Source organism: Aspergillus wentii, assembly GCF_001890725.1.
Source record: "Aspergillus wentii DTO 134E9 unplaced genomic scaffold ASPWEscaffold_4, whole genome shotgun sequence".
NCBI classification, from domain to species: Eukaryota; Fungi; Ascomycota; class Eurotiomycetes; order Eurotiales; family Aspergillaceae; genus Aspergillus; species Aspergillus wentii.
The window spans coordinates 2780758-2793528 of NW_024467835.1; the positions used below are offsets into that span (position 1 = coordinate 2780758).

Consider the following 12771-nt stretch of genomic DNA (forward strand, 5'->3'; position numbering starts at 1 on the left):
TTCTTATGCCATTTCCTCAAGGGTACCAGCTTACTCAAAGCAGAGTATATACGTCATTGCCACTTTGAGTGTATAGAAGGGTTGGTGAGCCAAAGTGTTGTAGCAATCATCTTGCGAAGCACATCCTCTCATACTCAGTATTTGGTCTGGGCAGCTGAGGTTGGGCTCAATCTGTCAAGGGAATCGACTGTCTGGGTCATGAAGCAATAGGTTTGATTTATTACATGATACTCCCCAAAGTTGTATAATATACATCCAAGGAAACAAAGTCCAGGGTTAAAACGGGGGAGAGATGCTGAAGTATGAGAGGTACTAGCAAATAGATGAGACAAGCTAGACTCTGATATGGTACAAATCCAGTCGACGTGGATATTAATGTTAATATCACCCAGAACTTCAAAGCCACTGCTTGTACAGTAGACCAGGTTCCATGTGGTTTTATATCGAGAGTTCTTCGTGAGATAATCTAACAGCCTGCTCTGACAAAGCAGCGTTATACCCATGGCCATAATGGGCTATGGTCAGCGATGGGAATGGCGATATTTTTCGCCCTGGGGTAGTCCAAAATGTTGGGAGCTCTGGAAGGCCAACTCGGGGTTTGTGGAAGGATCCAGCGAGCCCCTTGCCTTTCCAATCAGCCAATCTGTCAAAGTGACGAACTTAGGCGTGCGATCCCATCCGTTTGCATCGTCCGCATGTTCGATGGTGTGAGTCGAGATACGACCTTCCTCATCGAATGAGAAGATGAAGAGTCCCGTGAATTCCTCTTCCTTGGACAACTTGAAAATTGGAGCATCTCCGCCCAGAAGCACACTGAGACCCTTGTTGATGCCATTTCTCGACGACGAGAGATGCCCGTGCGCCCCCGATGAAGCATCCCCGTTTGGCGTCGTGTCGGCCACGGGGGTCTCAGAGTGGCTCTCGCTTCTCCCTTGTGTTTTCCACCGGATAACCAACCGTTCATCGCCACAGTCGCTGTCACTGCATCGATCCGGATCCAGGACTGTTCCTGCACGGACGATGCGCTCGCTCAGGATCTGCAACTTGACATTTCCGACCAGCGGAAGGCTGCTCCACGCCACAGGGACTGTCCATAGCGCTGCACGGTAAAGCGTTCGACCTCTTACCGTAGGAAGATGCGGATGTGTTGCCGGGAACAGATGTAAAGTCACACTTGGTGAAAGGATGTTTGGAGGCAGAGGATTAACGAGAAGAGTAGGGAGGAGCGGGGATAAAGTTCGGAGAGCTGTTGAGTCCAGGGTCAGCAATCATCATCGTTACATCCAGAGACAGATTCTCACTTTTCCCCAGCTTCAGGATCCGTTCATCGGGTGGCTTATGATCATTATTGGGGTTTCCATTCAGCCCGTTCAATGATGCATGAGAGCCCGTCGGCGAGAAGAACGTAGTGGGAGTGGCTAGTGGGAGCCAGGTATCACCGAGTACTTCATAACGAGGCTGGGCCAACGGCCGCCGGGGAGAAGAGACGAAGCTCTGGCGATGGCTGGCACGAGGAATCGGGCATTTAGGTGAGGGCGAAGTGTGTAGGAGAGTTCGGATGGCGCATGGGGGCGAATGGACGACGGCAAGTTTCGGCATTACGAAGTGGGGGGGGAGTCTTCAGCTATAAGGATACATGAAGGATAGATCGAGAATGAAAAGTAGTTTCAGGCCGTGCAGGACGACAGAAAGGGGCCTTGGTCAAGCCATAGGTTGTTGATCGAGAGTGGGAAGTCAAAAGGAAAAAAAGAAAAGTTGCAATGATGAAGGGAAATTAACGTGTTTTTGCCAATGACGTTGACAGCCGAAGACGGGAAAACCAAACAACAAATACGGCGATATTTGGGGTATTAATTTCATTTTTTGAAATAGAGATTCAAAGTAAGGATTCTAACATCTTCAAATCGATCAATTACTGTACCTTTTGTCATTCTTACATTACAGTCGGCATGATTGGCCCAAGCCATCACCACATCCAATCCAACGGCCAGTTGATTCAGCTCATATAGATAAAGTAGATATAATTAAGGCTTCCAAGGTCATAAACATCAATGAGATTTCCAGCTCATTATTCGATCACGCCAGCTCATCATCGTCATCCACCCCCATGAACCGTTTCTCTGCCAAATCCCGGATCTTGTCCTCCAGGACACCACGGCCGTATCTCTCGGCCACCTTCGCGGCTGCTTCGACCATCTTGCCGTTACGGTCTCTCATCATACCGACTAATTCAAGGGCCTTCATACCCCGATCTTCTCCTTCCCTACATTCCACAGCCAGCATCTGCAGAAGGACCTTGTCTACTTCGATTTCTTTCCGAGCCAGCTCTGCTTGTTGACTAGGTGTTGCATTGGTTGATGACAAGAGGTCCCGGAAGAGAGACAGAAGTAGGCTACCACGGACAAAGGATTCCTCAAATCGGGCCCCGTCGTTGCGGGTGGCGGAACCGTCTTCATCTTCATTGGCGTCCTTCTGTGGCGCGTCGGAGGTGGGAATCCTAAAGTCGAATTCACTCAACAGTGGGCGAGGAAAGTATGGATACTTATCTCCTCCCTTCAAGATGATGCAGTGGAATTTTTGCTGTGCAACAGCAACCGGCCAGTATGTCTCTGCTTTGCGTCCACCAGCAAGTCGCTCCAGCTGCTTGGTGTCCAAAAGTGGAACCCATCGAGCTTGACCTTGACTACGCCAGTGCTGCAGAACAAGTAAAACACCCTCTGAATCGTAGATGCAAGGGTCCTAATACAATAGTCAGTATAGTGAGCAGATAGGAGCAGAATCATATGCGGCTCACCCCAGTATCAGAAAAGAACACGCTCTGGAGCTCTGTGCCTTCGGGAACTGCAACCACGTCCTCATTTTGGCAAACCTCGTCCCGTTTGACATTCTCCACAGTGTATCGTAGGGTCGATGTACCATCGCTTCCTAGCGGACCATTCCCGATGGTCATAATATAGTCCCGCCAAGCAGCACAGGACACGGCCGGGCTTTTCTGTCTATACACCTTGAATGGTGTTCCAAAGAGTGTATACACACGAACATAATCCTTGGTCGTTACAGCGACAATATATGAATCACTCAGCGCCAGCGCTGTATGGAATATCAGCTCAATAATTTCTATTTCCAGATTGATCAGTGGTTGTCCTTACCTCGAATCATCTCTCCCTGGGGCAGTTGTGTCCGCCAGTCTGCTCGCGTAGTCCATGTCTCATGTGGACGATAGAAAATGGTAGCTGGGCTACCGTCGGTAGGGTTGTTGGAGAATAGTGTTCCATTATCATCTACACTTCGTTAGTATATGGCAATCAGAACTCGACATCCGCATTCGACGTACTTAGACACGCCCGATCATATAGATATGGGTCTGTGAAGTGAAAGTCTCGGTGAAGTTCTCGATCATAAAACTCTACTGTAACCGTATTGTGCGTCTCCTGGTCGACGGTCCAAACGCAGCCCGTCAAATTCAAGCCTTTTCTAGTCAGCACATCATAGCCAAAAGTGGAACAAATAAATGAGCAGCCATACAGAGGTATCGTCGATTGCCTCTCCAAGGTGTGCTACCAGGCTGGAGAGGAGGATGAGTTTTAGGTTGCCATTTAGTTGTCAATAGCCGCTTGTCAGCGTGGCCGTCCAGGTCACCTAAATGATCGTTTGTTCTTTTCCCGAAAGGATTGAGGCCCTCGGCGTAGCCAGCACCGTCATCGTCGTCGACAAAATCTGCCATACCATCATCGGAGCCCAGGATGTCATCAAGCGAGTCCGGTGTGCCATCCCTTCTACGTTCTACCGTCTCCTTCGGCCTATTTGCCAGTGGCCGTCGCACATTGTCGGAGATCTCTGTCAAGGGGCCCGAAAATATAGGAGCAGCCTGTAGCGGCTTCTGAAGGAGGGGTTGGTGTTCTTTTGGCACGAAATCATCATGGATAAAAAGCTCTCCGTCTGATGTCGTAAAAGAAAGCGAGTTATTGGTAGGGTGCCAGGCAAGGTTAATGACGTTCGCAAAGTCATAACGCTGTATAACCTTTTGGGATTTTGTCTCCCAAAGCAGGATCTGGCCATCTCCGCCAGCTGTGGTAAGGAGTGCCCCATTGGGAGACCAGCTAATCGCGGTTACTTCTCCGTTATGACCACCGGTGAACGTTTTCTCCTTCTTCCACTCCGCGGTAGAGTATATAGAAATGTCCCTAGTAGCTTCTGCCGATGCAAAAGCTGTTCCGTCAGGATGCCATACTGCTCTCGATGTTGCTTCGTCCTCTGGCTCAAGTCTGCGAATAACCCCATCCAGTTTTCGGACCAACTCTGGCTCTTCGGGGAGCAGGGAATAAACGTAAAGGATACCGTCCGTACAAGATACGGTGGCATACCGCCCACTCGGATCAAAAGTGACGTGCTTCGTTCCCTTGGCTTGTTCTCGGAGGTATTTCACGTTGCTCATGTCTTCGATATTGACGATTTTCACGGTAAGCTCACTGATCCAGAGTGGTCAGTATTTCTTAGTCCAGAGCGTCTCGAGGGTATTGTCACTAACTCGCTTGCCACTGCAGCCCATTCTCCATCTTTTGAAACTGCGATATCTCTCACTGGCAAGGCGCATCGTACAAGCAATTTGTCCGTTTTGCCCGACTCAATTTCATATTGCCAGACTGTTCCATCTTCCGCTCCCATGATGAATGAATCGTTCTGAGGAGCAACATTAGCATCGCATTCCCGGAATACCAAATATCACATACAGTGGCACCGATTCCCAAATGTCCATCCACACCTCTATCAATTGTCTTCGGCTCGCCATCCTGTCCGACGGTGTAAATGCGGATCGCAGAGTTAGAACCACCAGTGATAACTTGGCGACCGTTCGGTGTGTATGTCAATATAGTAGTCCCAGGGGTATCTAGAAGAAAATTGATCATAAGTAGACCATTCCGCCTGGATAGAAGTCGATGGGTCCTAGTACTTACGAGCTGGTCGCCCCCTGGGACGGATCGCTTCAGAGGTCATTGAGAAGATATGATGCACAGAACGAGGATGAAGATACGATCGAAGAAAGCGCCAACCCACTCCTGCTGTTCTCGACTCTCCGTCTTCGAGATGATCGCTTCTCCAAAGAACGAAAGTTGGACATGCGGAGCATCTCGTCCGACGCGTCCGACGCTCCGATACGCGTCGCGCAAGGGCACTATTAACCTAATTGGGAATGAAAAGGGCTTAGGGCACAGGGTCAGGGCTGACACTCTTCTTGGGGTTCTTCTTCAATGACTACAAACATCGGTGGAACTGATACATGCGATAATAATATTCTCTGCTATTAACCTGATGGTCCAACCGCTGTGAGAAAATCAAAGTCTGCTCCGTCCTGAGCCTGGTTTACCGACCGCTCGTACAATCCATGATAACCTCTTCTGTTCCGTCTTTCCTGCCAAGCTCCATCCCCGTTGAGAAGAGCCAGATTTCTCTGTTTGATCCGTGCCTTCAGTTCCTCATCCGATATTTCAAGCTGCAACTTCCTACTCTCTATATCGCAGTTGATTATATCCCCCGTCTCAACAACTCCAAATGGCGACTCGGGCAAGGCTGACTCCGGCGAGATGTGAAGTACTATAGTGCCCCCTGCGGTGCCTGACATTCGACCGTCCGAAAGACGAAGCATATCCTTTACGCCTGCGGCAGCCAGCTTGCGCGGGATTGGGATAAGACCTGCTTCGGGCATTCCAGGATTTCCTATTGGGCCGATGCCTTTGAGAACAAGAACTGAATCTTTGGTTACTGGAAGGCCTGGGTCATCAATCCGCATGGCTAAATCAGCTGTGTTTTCGAAAACAACAGCTGGGCCTGAATGGGAAAGCAGATTTCGGTACTTTGATGCCGATGCTTTCATAACAGCCCCACCAGGTGCGATATTCCCCCGAAGAACCACTAGAGATGATGAAGGGTATAATGGGTTTGATAATGGCCGGATAATCTGCTGAGAAAGTGGGAAAGTTTTAAATGGTGAGCCTTCTATAATCTCACCCAGTGTTTGGCCGGTTATCGTCACGGCCGATAACTGAAGAAGTGGGCGGAGGGTATGTAGCAGCGCCAGCATGCCGCCAGCATTATGGAAGTTATCCATGTAATTATCACCACTTGGTTTGAGATCGATCAATAAAGGTGTGTTGCGGCCAATATCTTCGACAGTTTGAAGGGTTATCACGCCTTGGAGTCTGGGGTGTCGGTTCGCAATCGCCATCAAATGAACAACGGCGTTTGTTGAACCTCCAATTGCCTGCAACACTGTAATGGCATTCAGAAAAGATTCCTTGGACAGAAATTCTTGTGGCTTTCGTCCATTCCGTGCAACTGCCACGGCATTTGCTCCAGTTTCTTCGGCAATTCTAAGTCTCGCAGATGAAACCGCTGGCGCAGACGCACCCCGGAGCGGCATCATTCCCAGGGCAGCAGTCATACACGCCATCGTGCTAGCAGTTCCCATGACACCGCATGTACCAATCTAGCGGTAAATCAGCATATCTATTCAAAAGCACTGCATGAGTAAACCAGGGACGGTGGGAAAAGACAAAAGAAGTTACCACGGACCGTTGGAGCCAGCTCTTCATTGATAGCTGAAATTTCCTCAATATCGATCTCTTTCGCGCGAAAGGCTGCCCAGTTATTCCGGCAGTCAGTACAAGCACCTATTCTCTGTCCACGATGGCTTCCAGGCAACATTGGGCCTGTGATCAATGGTAGAACCGGCTTATTTGCAGATATACCGCCCATCAACTGTGCAGGAACAGTCTTGTCACAGCCTAGGTACAGTTAGCTGTACAGAAATCTACCAATCCTATATCCCTGGATATATAGTATACACTGGACAAAGACAACGGGGCGAGACAAACCTCCAATCATAATGCATGCATCGAGTGGTTGGGCACGAATCATTTCCTCTGTATCCATGCTCATGAGATTCCGCAAAAACATACTGGTCGGATGCGAAAACCCCTCATGGACACTGATAGTTGGAAATTCTATTGCCAATCCTCCATTGAGCTGGACGCCGCGCTTGGCCGCCTCGATGAGCTGTGGTACGTTTGCATGACAGGGATTAAACCCAGAATTGGTGTTGATGATGCCGACAATAGGCCGAGAGAGTGCATCTTCAGAGTATCCCAGTGCTTTGATGAATACTTTCCTTAGGAATAAGGAAAAGTGTGCATCGCCGTACGAAGTCAGTCCTTGTCGAAGGCCTGAGACTGAGGATATCGGTGTCGATATATCATAATCTTTGCTGGGAGGGTATTCTACTTGATCGGCCTGGGTCATTGTTGTTTCTTTCGAAAATGGTATTTTATTCAGGGCTGTTCACAATGCTTGACCTAGTCACAGCAGCTTCTCAGAGCTCATATTTATATCCCACCTCTCATGATGAGGTGATTAACAATTAGGTTCCATTATCGGTACAAGTCCGTAACACGGATATTTCTCCGCGCGAGCATTCGATACGTTGTTCTCCTCACCAACCAACCCCTTTAGTCGCTTGGTAACATCGCATAAAATTGAGTCCTGGTGGGTCAAAGGAGGATGATATTCTCGGTAAAAACAATTGATCCTTGATCATGAAGCGCTAATAAAATTCTGTTCTTGAATCAAAGATAAGGTCACCCTACAACAAGTTCATGAGTCCCAAATCACCTCCAAAATTAATAAAAGATGCACAGAATAGTAGTGCATAATGGTATATAGAGAGATCAATGTGAGGGAATAAACAAGACGTGCAAAGATACACGCCATGATATATGTTAACGGCACGATTGACTAAAAATAAACAAGAAAAAAAACCCCAAATGATACCAAATTACTCCATCGATGCATCAGGTATTCTCTAATAACAATTATACATTCATTCTCAACTTCACCCTGATGTCTTTCTTGGGCAAAAATGCACCACTCGAAGCTTTCTTGCCCGGGGTCTTGAATTCCTTTCCATGCGATGGCTGAATGTCCCACACAGAAAGGATTGCAGCAATCAAGGCCAAAGACTGTCTCTCCGCAAAGATATGTCCTTTGCAGCCAGACATGCCACCACCAAAAGGCTTAATAGTCTGTGTGTCTGCTCTTTTTGCCTCGGTTTCATTGTCCGTGAGAATAAACCTCAGTGGATCATATTGGCCTGGGTTTGAGAAATACCGAGTATCGGCGTGGTGAACGCCATATGGAATGACGACATTCTCACCCTTCCGAAGTTGGTATGTCCGAGGCTTTGCTTGACCATCAAGCTCAGCATCTTCAGCAGACTCGGTAATGGTTAGATCAGATGTGAGCTGTCTAAATGAAAATCCGGCTGAATCCAAACGCAGAGTCTCGTAAAGGCTAGCCTTGAGTAAGGGACAGGATTTGAGCAAACCTTCCAAATCAAGAGAAAGTTTGGGGGGTTCCTGGAATGGGAAGCCAGTTTCCTCACGGGTAGCCCTGGAGACCTTCGCGTATGGCTTTATTTCTTCCCGGATATCCTTCAACAGCATGGGGTCTGCGTATATGTGAAGAAGGTTCCAAAAAACAACGTTTGGGGTGTTGCCATTCATACCCCAGAGCAATGACAAATGCCCAGGCGCACTGGAATTGGGCGACAATCCTAGCTTTCTGGATGTGCGAATACGTTGCTTAATGGGCTCTGAGACATCGTCGAGGTCACGAAACTTGACACCCGGGTCAACGCCATCTTCCCATGCTCCAAAGGCCTCGTGAAAAACCGCAAGGATATGGAGAAGTCGATCACGTGCCATATGTGCGGGTGACAATCCCGGTAAAAGCCAGCGTGGCACCCCCATCGACATCCTGGTGAATTGGTTATCGAGGCTCCAAACATCCTCAAGCAGATAAGGAAAGGCTTCAAGGAGTGCTTGGCCCATGAGAACATTTGTAGTGACGTTTCCTACAAATCCTCTTACAAGAGCAAAAAGATTTGCCTCGCAAAAGGACTGGTCGCGTTCATCGCCCACAGTGACCTGGCTGCCACGCTCCCATTGAGTCTGATCAACGATACTCTGGGAAAATGTTACAAGATTGGTAGCCTCCCGTTCAATGATACGAACGGCCTTGGCAGAAGAGTCTGCAAGAAATGGCTCTCTCATGAAAAGGTTGGCATCGTTGTGATGAAGGACATGGTGGTCATCAGGGCTCAAGTTGCGAATTGGGCCCCGGTCACCAAAGACTTTCTCCAAGACATAATTGATTAGAGCTGTACTGGATGTGCCACGGAAAGAAAGCACCGATTTTCCCATCGAAGGTGCCAGAACCACGTTGTACTTCTTTCCATCCAGGCTGATGCCAAAGACAGGCTCCTTCATAGATTCCCTTTAACAACCGTTTAGCTTCATTGTCGCATGACTTCATTTCCAGAGATAGAGTAGAGCCTACCTAGCTCTTTCAAGCAGACTCAAATGGTCCCAAGCAAAGGATATACTATTTCCCAGCCGGGGTACCCAGTATGGAATCATTTTTACATCTCGCGGTCCCTCGGTGTCTATCTTACCACGGCGACTTTGGAAGCCGGTGGTGATGCGCGTGACGACGCAGACAACAACAAGGATAGCAACAAGAGTTGGCCAGATAAAATTTGGATTGATTCCTAGGGTTTTTTGCATTAGACCAGACTCCAAAGATATATTCGTGTCCATATTTGCAAATTAAAAAAAAAAAAAAAAAAAAAAAAAAAAACAGAGATGCAGTCAAAAAAGGAGCGCTGATGAAGGAGTAGCGCATCAAACAAAGGCGCAAGAAAACAAAAGGGAGTAAAGAAGAAAAAAGAGCTGGATTGAAGTATTTTAGCTGCGCCCAGAGCAGACTATCGACAGCAAGTCGTCGATTTCATTGCTCGAGTATCCACTGAGATAATGTCTTAGCAGCGTTGGATGATGTGCAAGGCAAAAATACAGCGATGCTGAGTCAGCGGTCTATTTTTACCGCTCTGTTCGACTGCGCGTTATTATTGAAGCGACAAAGCTTTGGTATTATTGCCCAGAGATCGAAGAATTAGGTGTTATATTCATCACTATCATTATGGAAAAAAGGAACCTAAATCATTATGCATGACAGGGCATGTATGTGTTGCGGTTACTCTGCACTCCGCAAGATCTTCTGTAACATTGCACTCTCCTGCTCGCATCGGTCGATTTTGTTCTGTGATTTGTGCACCTTTTGCAATAGCCAGTGGATTCTTGGTCTAATCTCCCATGGCTGCTTGGGTAAAGATCCGAGTATCTGAAGCTCCTCCTCAAACTTGCCGATATTCTTGTTCTCATTGTTAATCAGCTGCGACAAGATTGCAAGGTCGAGTCGGCTGGTCAAAGCCTTGTTCTCGGCCAATCTCTTGAAGACAGCGTGATATACTGGCTTACCAGGTTTGACCGTGTGAGGGAACCCATTGACAGCGCCGATCGAGATAAGTTCAGCCTGTTCGAGGGCCCGAAGGGTAGCCTCGCCATTCGTCTTGAATAGGTCAGAAAGGAGAACTTGATTATACGGCAGAATCCCATCTTCAGTGTTGGCGAGAGATTTGATTAAATGCCAGACTTGTTCGCGAGTCCAGTGTGGAATCACGGAGTCAGTACCCAAGATGAACATCTTCATGATCTCAGAGGCCGATTGTTCGATGATGCGATTCACGGCACCTGTTACATATGTCAGCAAACAAAGTGTACTGTGGATTAAAAAAAAAAAAAAAAAAAAAAAGAGTTCCATATACCCCAAGGAGTTTCTCCCGCTTCAATTCGATGGGCCATGAACTCGAGATCCGTCACCCGGCCTCCCAAAACTTGGATGCAAGCGCCCAGGTCCTCCAATTCTTCGGCACGCTTTGGCTCTCTGCCTTCATTTCTCGCCTCATAGGCCAAATGGTTCAGAACATACCTTCTTCCAACTTCAAGCGAGCAGTCGCCCAAGGAGATCGTTCGGAAAACTTGATTTGGTAAGGCCTTGCTGAGTGGTTTGGCGAAGGAGACATCCGTCGTCAGAAATATCACATGGGCGATATTCCCAGTTGTCAATCCAGCGGCCCATTCGGTGATCTTATCGTACACTACACTGGTCTCCGCAGCATTATGCAGAAAGTGATCAATGACCACCACTGGGCGCTTTTCGGGGTGCGCCTCAAGATATTCTTCATCGGGAAGATGCGCATCCTTATCCATCTTTGTTCGACCCTCCAACGCTATTCTTTTCAATGCCGTAGCAGTGTTCTGCCAGATGTTGCTGAGCTGTGCGTCCAATGTCTCCGAAAATCCTGCTTTGGTTCCGATCATGCCCTGTGCAGCTAGGTCGATAAGACTGCTAATGCTATTCATCCACGAAAAAACGGGACGGTACCCAACTTGATTTGCCGCTCTTGCGATCTTTGCAGTGTCTCCTCGGGCATCTTGTATTTGTTTACAATCAATCACCACTTTATATTTGTGGTTCTTGAGGGCCTGGTCCAGCACAAGCTCTCGCTTCCCGGAGCCGCGTGGGCCATGGACAACGATGAAGGTCTCAACGTTTTCATCCAACCAGGATTGCAACTGGGCGATATCGCTTTTGCGGTCTTCCCATATAGCTGTAATGCCGCGCGGATCGGCCCCCTGGTGTCCAAAATAAATGATGTTCGCTTTGCTGACCTGTTTCCGGATCCATTGCAGAATACCGTTTTCCCCTGTCTGAAGTGTTGCCTTGATTTTCATCTCGATGAAAAACGTGCGAATTGGATCAAAGATTGTCACTGTGATTGCCGCCACAATGGCGGCGAGCGCGGGAATCACTATCCGGGGATGGTTGAGGATCCAGTCCTTGATCATAGACATTTTGATCTTCCTTTCGTACTTTATCTTCAGCTTTGTTCCAGACTTCCCCCCGCCTTCCTTTTCAGACACAATGAATCCGTGCATGCAATTTCTTGCCATGATAGCGTATTTAAGTCGAGAAAATTCCACCAAGGCATATCTCGGCATGGTTCGTGAATCCGACGCTTGCCGCTCGATTTCCTGCAACTTGCCATACCTACGAAGCAGGGAATACAGGGCCTCGGTGCTCAATTCGGTAGCTGAGGTATCCGCTTCAGACGGCAGAAACTCAACCCTCACTCTCAGACTCGGGATGCGATAAAGGTCCTCTATCCAAGGTCTTCCATGGACACAAGCAACATCGATTTTCTGGAACGGATTGAACCAAGGTCTGATCGGACTCTTTTCCAAATAATTATTGATGGCATCTTCAATCTCGCTATCAGTGACACCAGGTTTATGAGAGTACTTCACAAACGCGCCTCCTTCTTCGAACCGAGGGACAACTGCTTTGATGTCAAGATTTAGCTCTTGCGGTAAGACTCGCTCTATTATGTGCAAAGGATCAGATGCTGCGAGATGTGGTCTATCGATTCGTTTCAATGCCTTCTCATATGATCGACCATATGATCGACTTCCACTGAGAGGTCCCTGTAGCAGCCATTGTAATTTGCGGGGGAAAATATCTAGATGGTCAATCTATGGACCATACCATAAAATGTAGGAATACTTACTATTTATGAAAATCAACCCCTCGTTCTTCTCTAAATAAATGTGTCCTGTTTCAATAGAAGAAGCTCGTCGTATGCCCGCAACAGACGCTTCCAGTAGAATAGGCTTAAGACCAAAGCCAGTTGCTGTGAGAATCGTAGGAGCTTTCAAGCGCCCCGGGGTCTGGCGATTCCCAAATGCCACTCTCGAGAGTACAGTTCGCATCATGTCTCCAGAGATGCACACATGACGAAAAGGACCTTCTTGATGAGCG

The 12771-nt window shown here is 48.0% G+C and overlaps 4 protein-coding genes across 4 annotated transcripts; all 4 read right to left on the reverse strand.

Moving 5' to 3' along the window:
- Positions 1-315: 315 nt before the first annotated feature.
- ASPWEDRAFT_40933 (uncharacterized protein) lies at positions 316-1845 on the reverse strand. Its single transcript, XM_040835427.1, has 2 exons — positions 1302-1845; positions 316-1246 (listed from the first exon to the last, which is right to left on the reverse strand). The coding sequence occupies exons 1-2, from the start codon at positions 1597-1599 to the stop codon at positions 522-524; spliced, it is 1023 nt and encodes a 340-aa protein (XP_040689377.1). The 5' UTR covers positions 1600-1845; the 3' UTR covers positions 316-521.
- Positions 1846-1915: 70 nt separating this feature from the next.
- ASPWEDRAFT_40934 (WD40 repeat domain-containing protein) lies at positions 1916-5095 on the reverse strand. Its single transcript, XM_040835428.1, has 7 exons — positions 4731-5095; positions 4529-4680; positions 3526-4469; positions 3335-3469; positions 3150-3281; positions 2795-3090; positions 1916-2739 (listed from the first exon to the last, which is right to left on the reverse strand). The coding sequence occupies exons 1-7, from the start codon at positions 4905-4907 to the stop codon at positions 2077-2079; spliced, it is 2499 nt and encodes an 832-aa protein (XP_040689378.1). The 5' UTR covers positions 4908-5095; the 3' UTR covers positions 1916-2076.
- A 207-nt stretch (positions 5096-5302) lies between these two features.
- Positions 5303-7296, reverse strand: ilv3C (putative dihydroxy-acid dehydratase; the record flags this gene model as incomplete). Its single annotated transcript, XM_040828156.1, has 3 exons — positions 5303-6484; positions 6571-6782; positions 6873-7296. 3 exons carry the CDS (start codon positions 7294-7296, stop codon positions 5303-5305), a joined length of 1818 nt encoding a protein of 605 aa, XP_040689379.1.
- Positions 7297-7772: 476 nt separating this feature from the next.
- On the reverse strand, positions 7773-12725 carry ASPWEDRAFT_51686 (uncharacterized protein; the record flags this gene model as incomplete). The annotated part of the gene is made up of 6 exons (XM_040837637.1): positions 7773-7788; positions 7885-9327; positions 9391-9601; positions 10098-10643; positions 10718-12472; positions 12521-12725. 6 exons carry the CDS (start codon positions 12723-12725, stop codon positions 7773-7775), a joined length of 4176 nt encoding a protein of 1391 aa, XP_040689380.1.
- Positions 12726-12771: the final 46 nt, after the last annotated feature.

Coding starts and splice junctions, on each gene's coding strand:
- ASPWEDRAFT_40934 (XM_040835428.1), bottom strand. CDS start 4,907: ATGATCAATTTTCTTCTAGATACCCCTGGGACTACTATATTGACATAC. Junction 4,470..4,528: donor TGGGCTGCAGTGGCAAGCGA/GTTAGTGACAAT, acceptor ACTCTGGATCAG/TGAGCTTACCGTGAAAATCG. Junction 3,282..3,334: donor ATATGATCGGGCGTGTCTAA/GTACGTCGAATG, acceptor AACGAAGTGTAG/ATGATAATGGAACACTATTC.
- ASPWEDRAFT_40933 (XM_040835427.1), bottom strand. CDS start 1,599: ATGCCGAAACTTGCCGTCGTCCATTCGCCCCCATGCGCCATCCGAACT. Junction 1,247..1,301: donor GATCCTGAAGCTGGGGAAAA/GTGAGAATCTGT, acceptor TGGACTCAACAG/CTCTCCGAACTTTATCCCCG.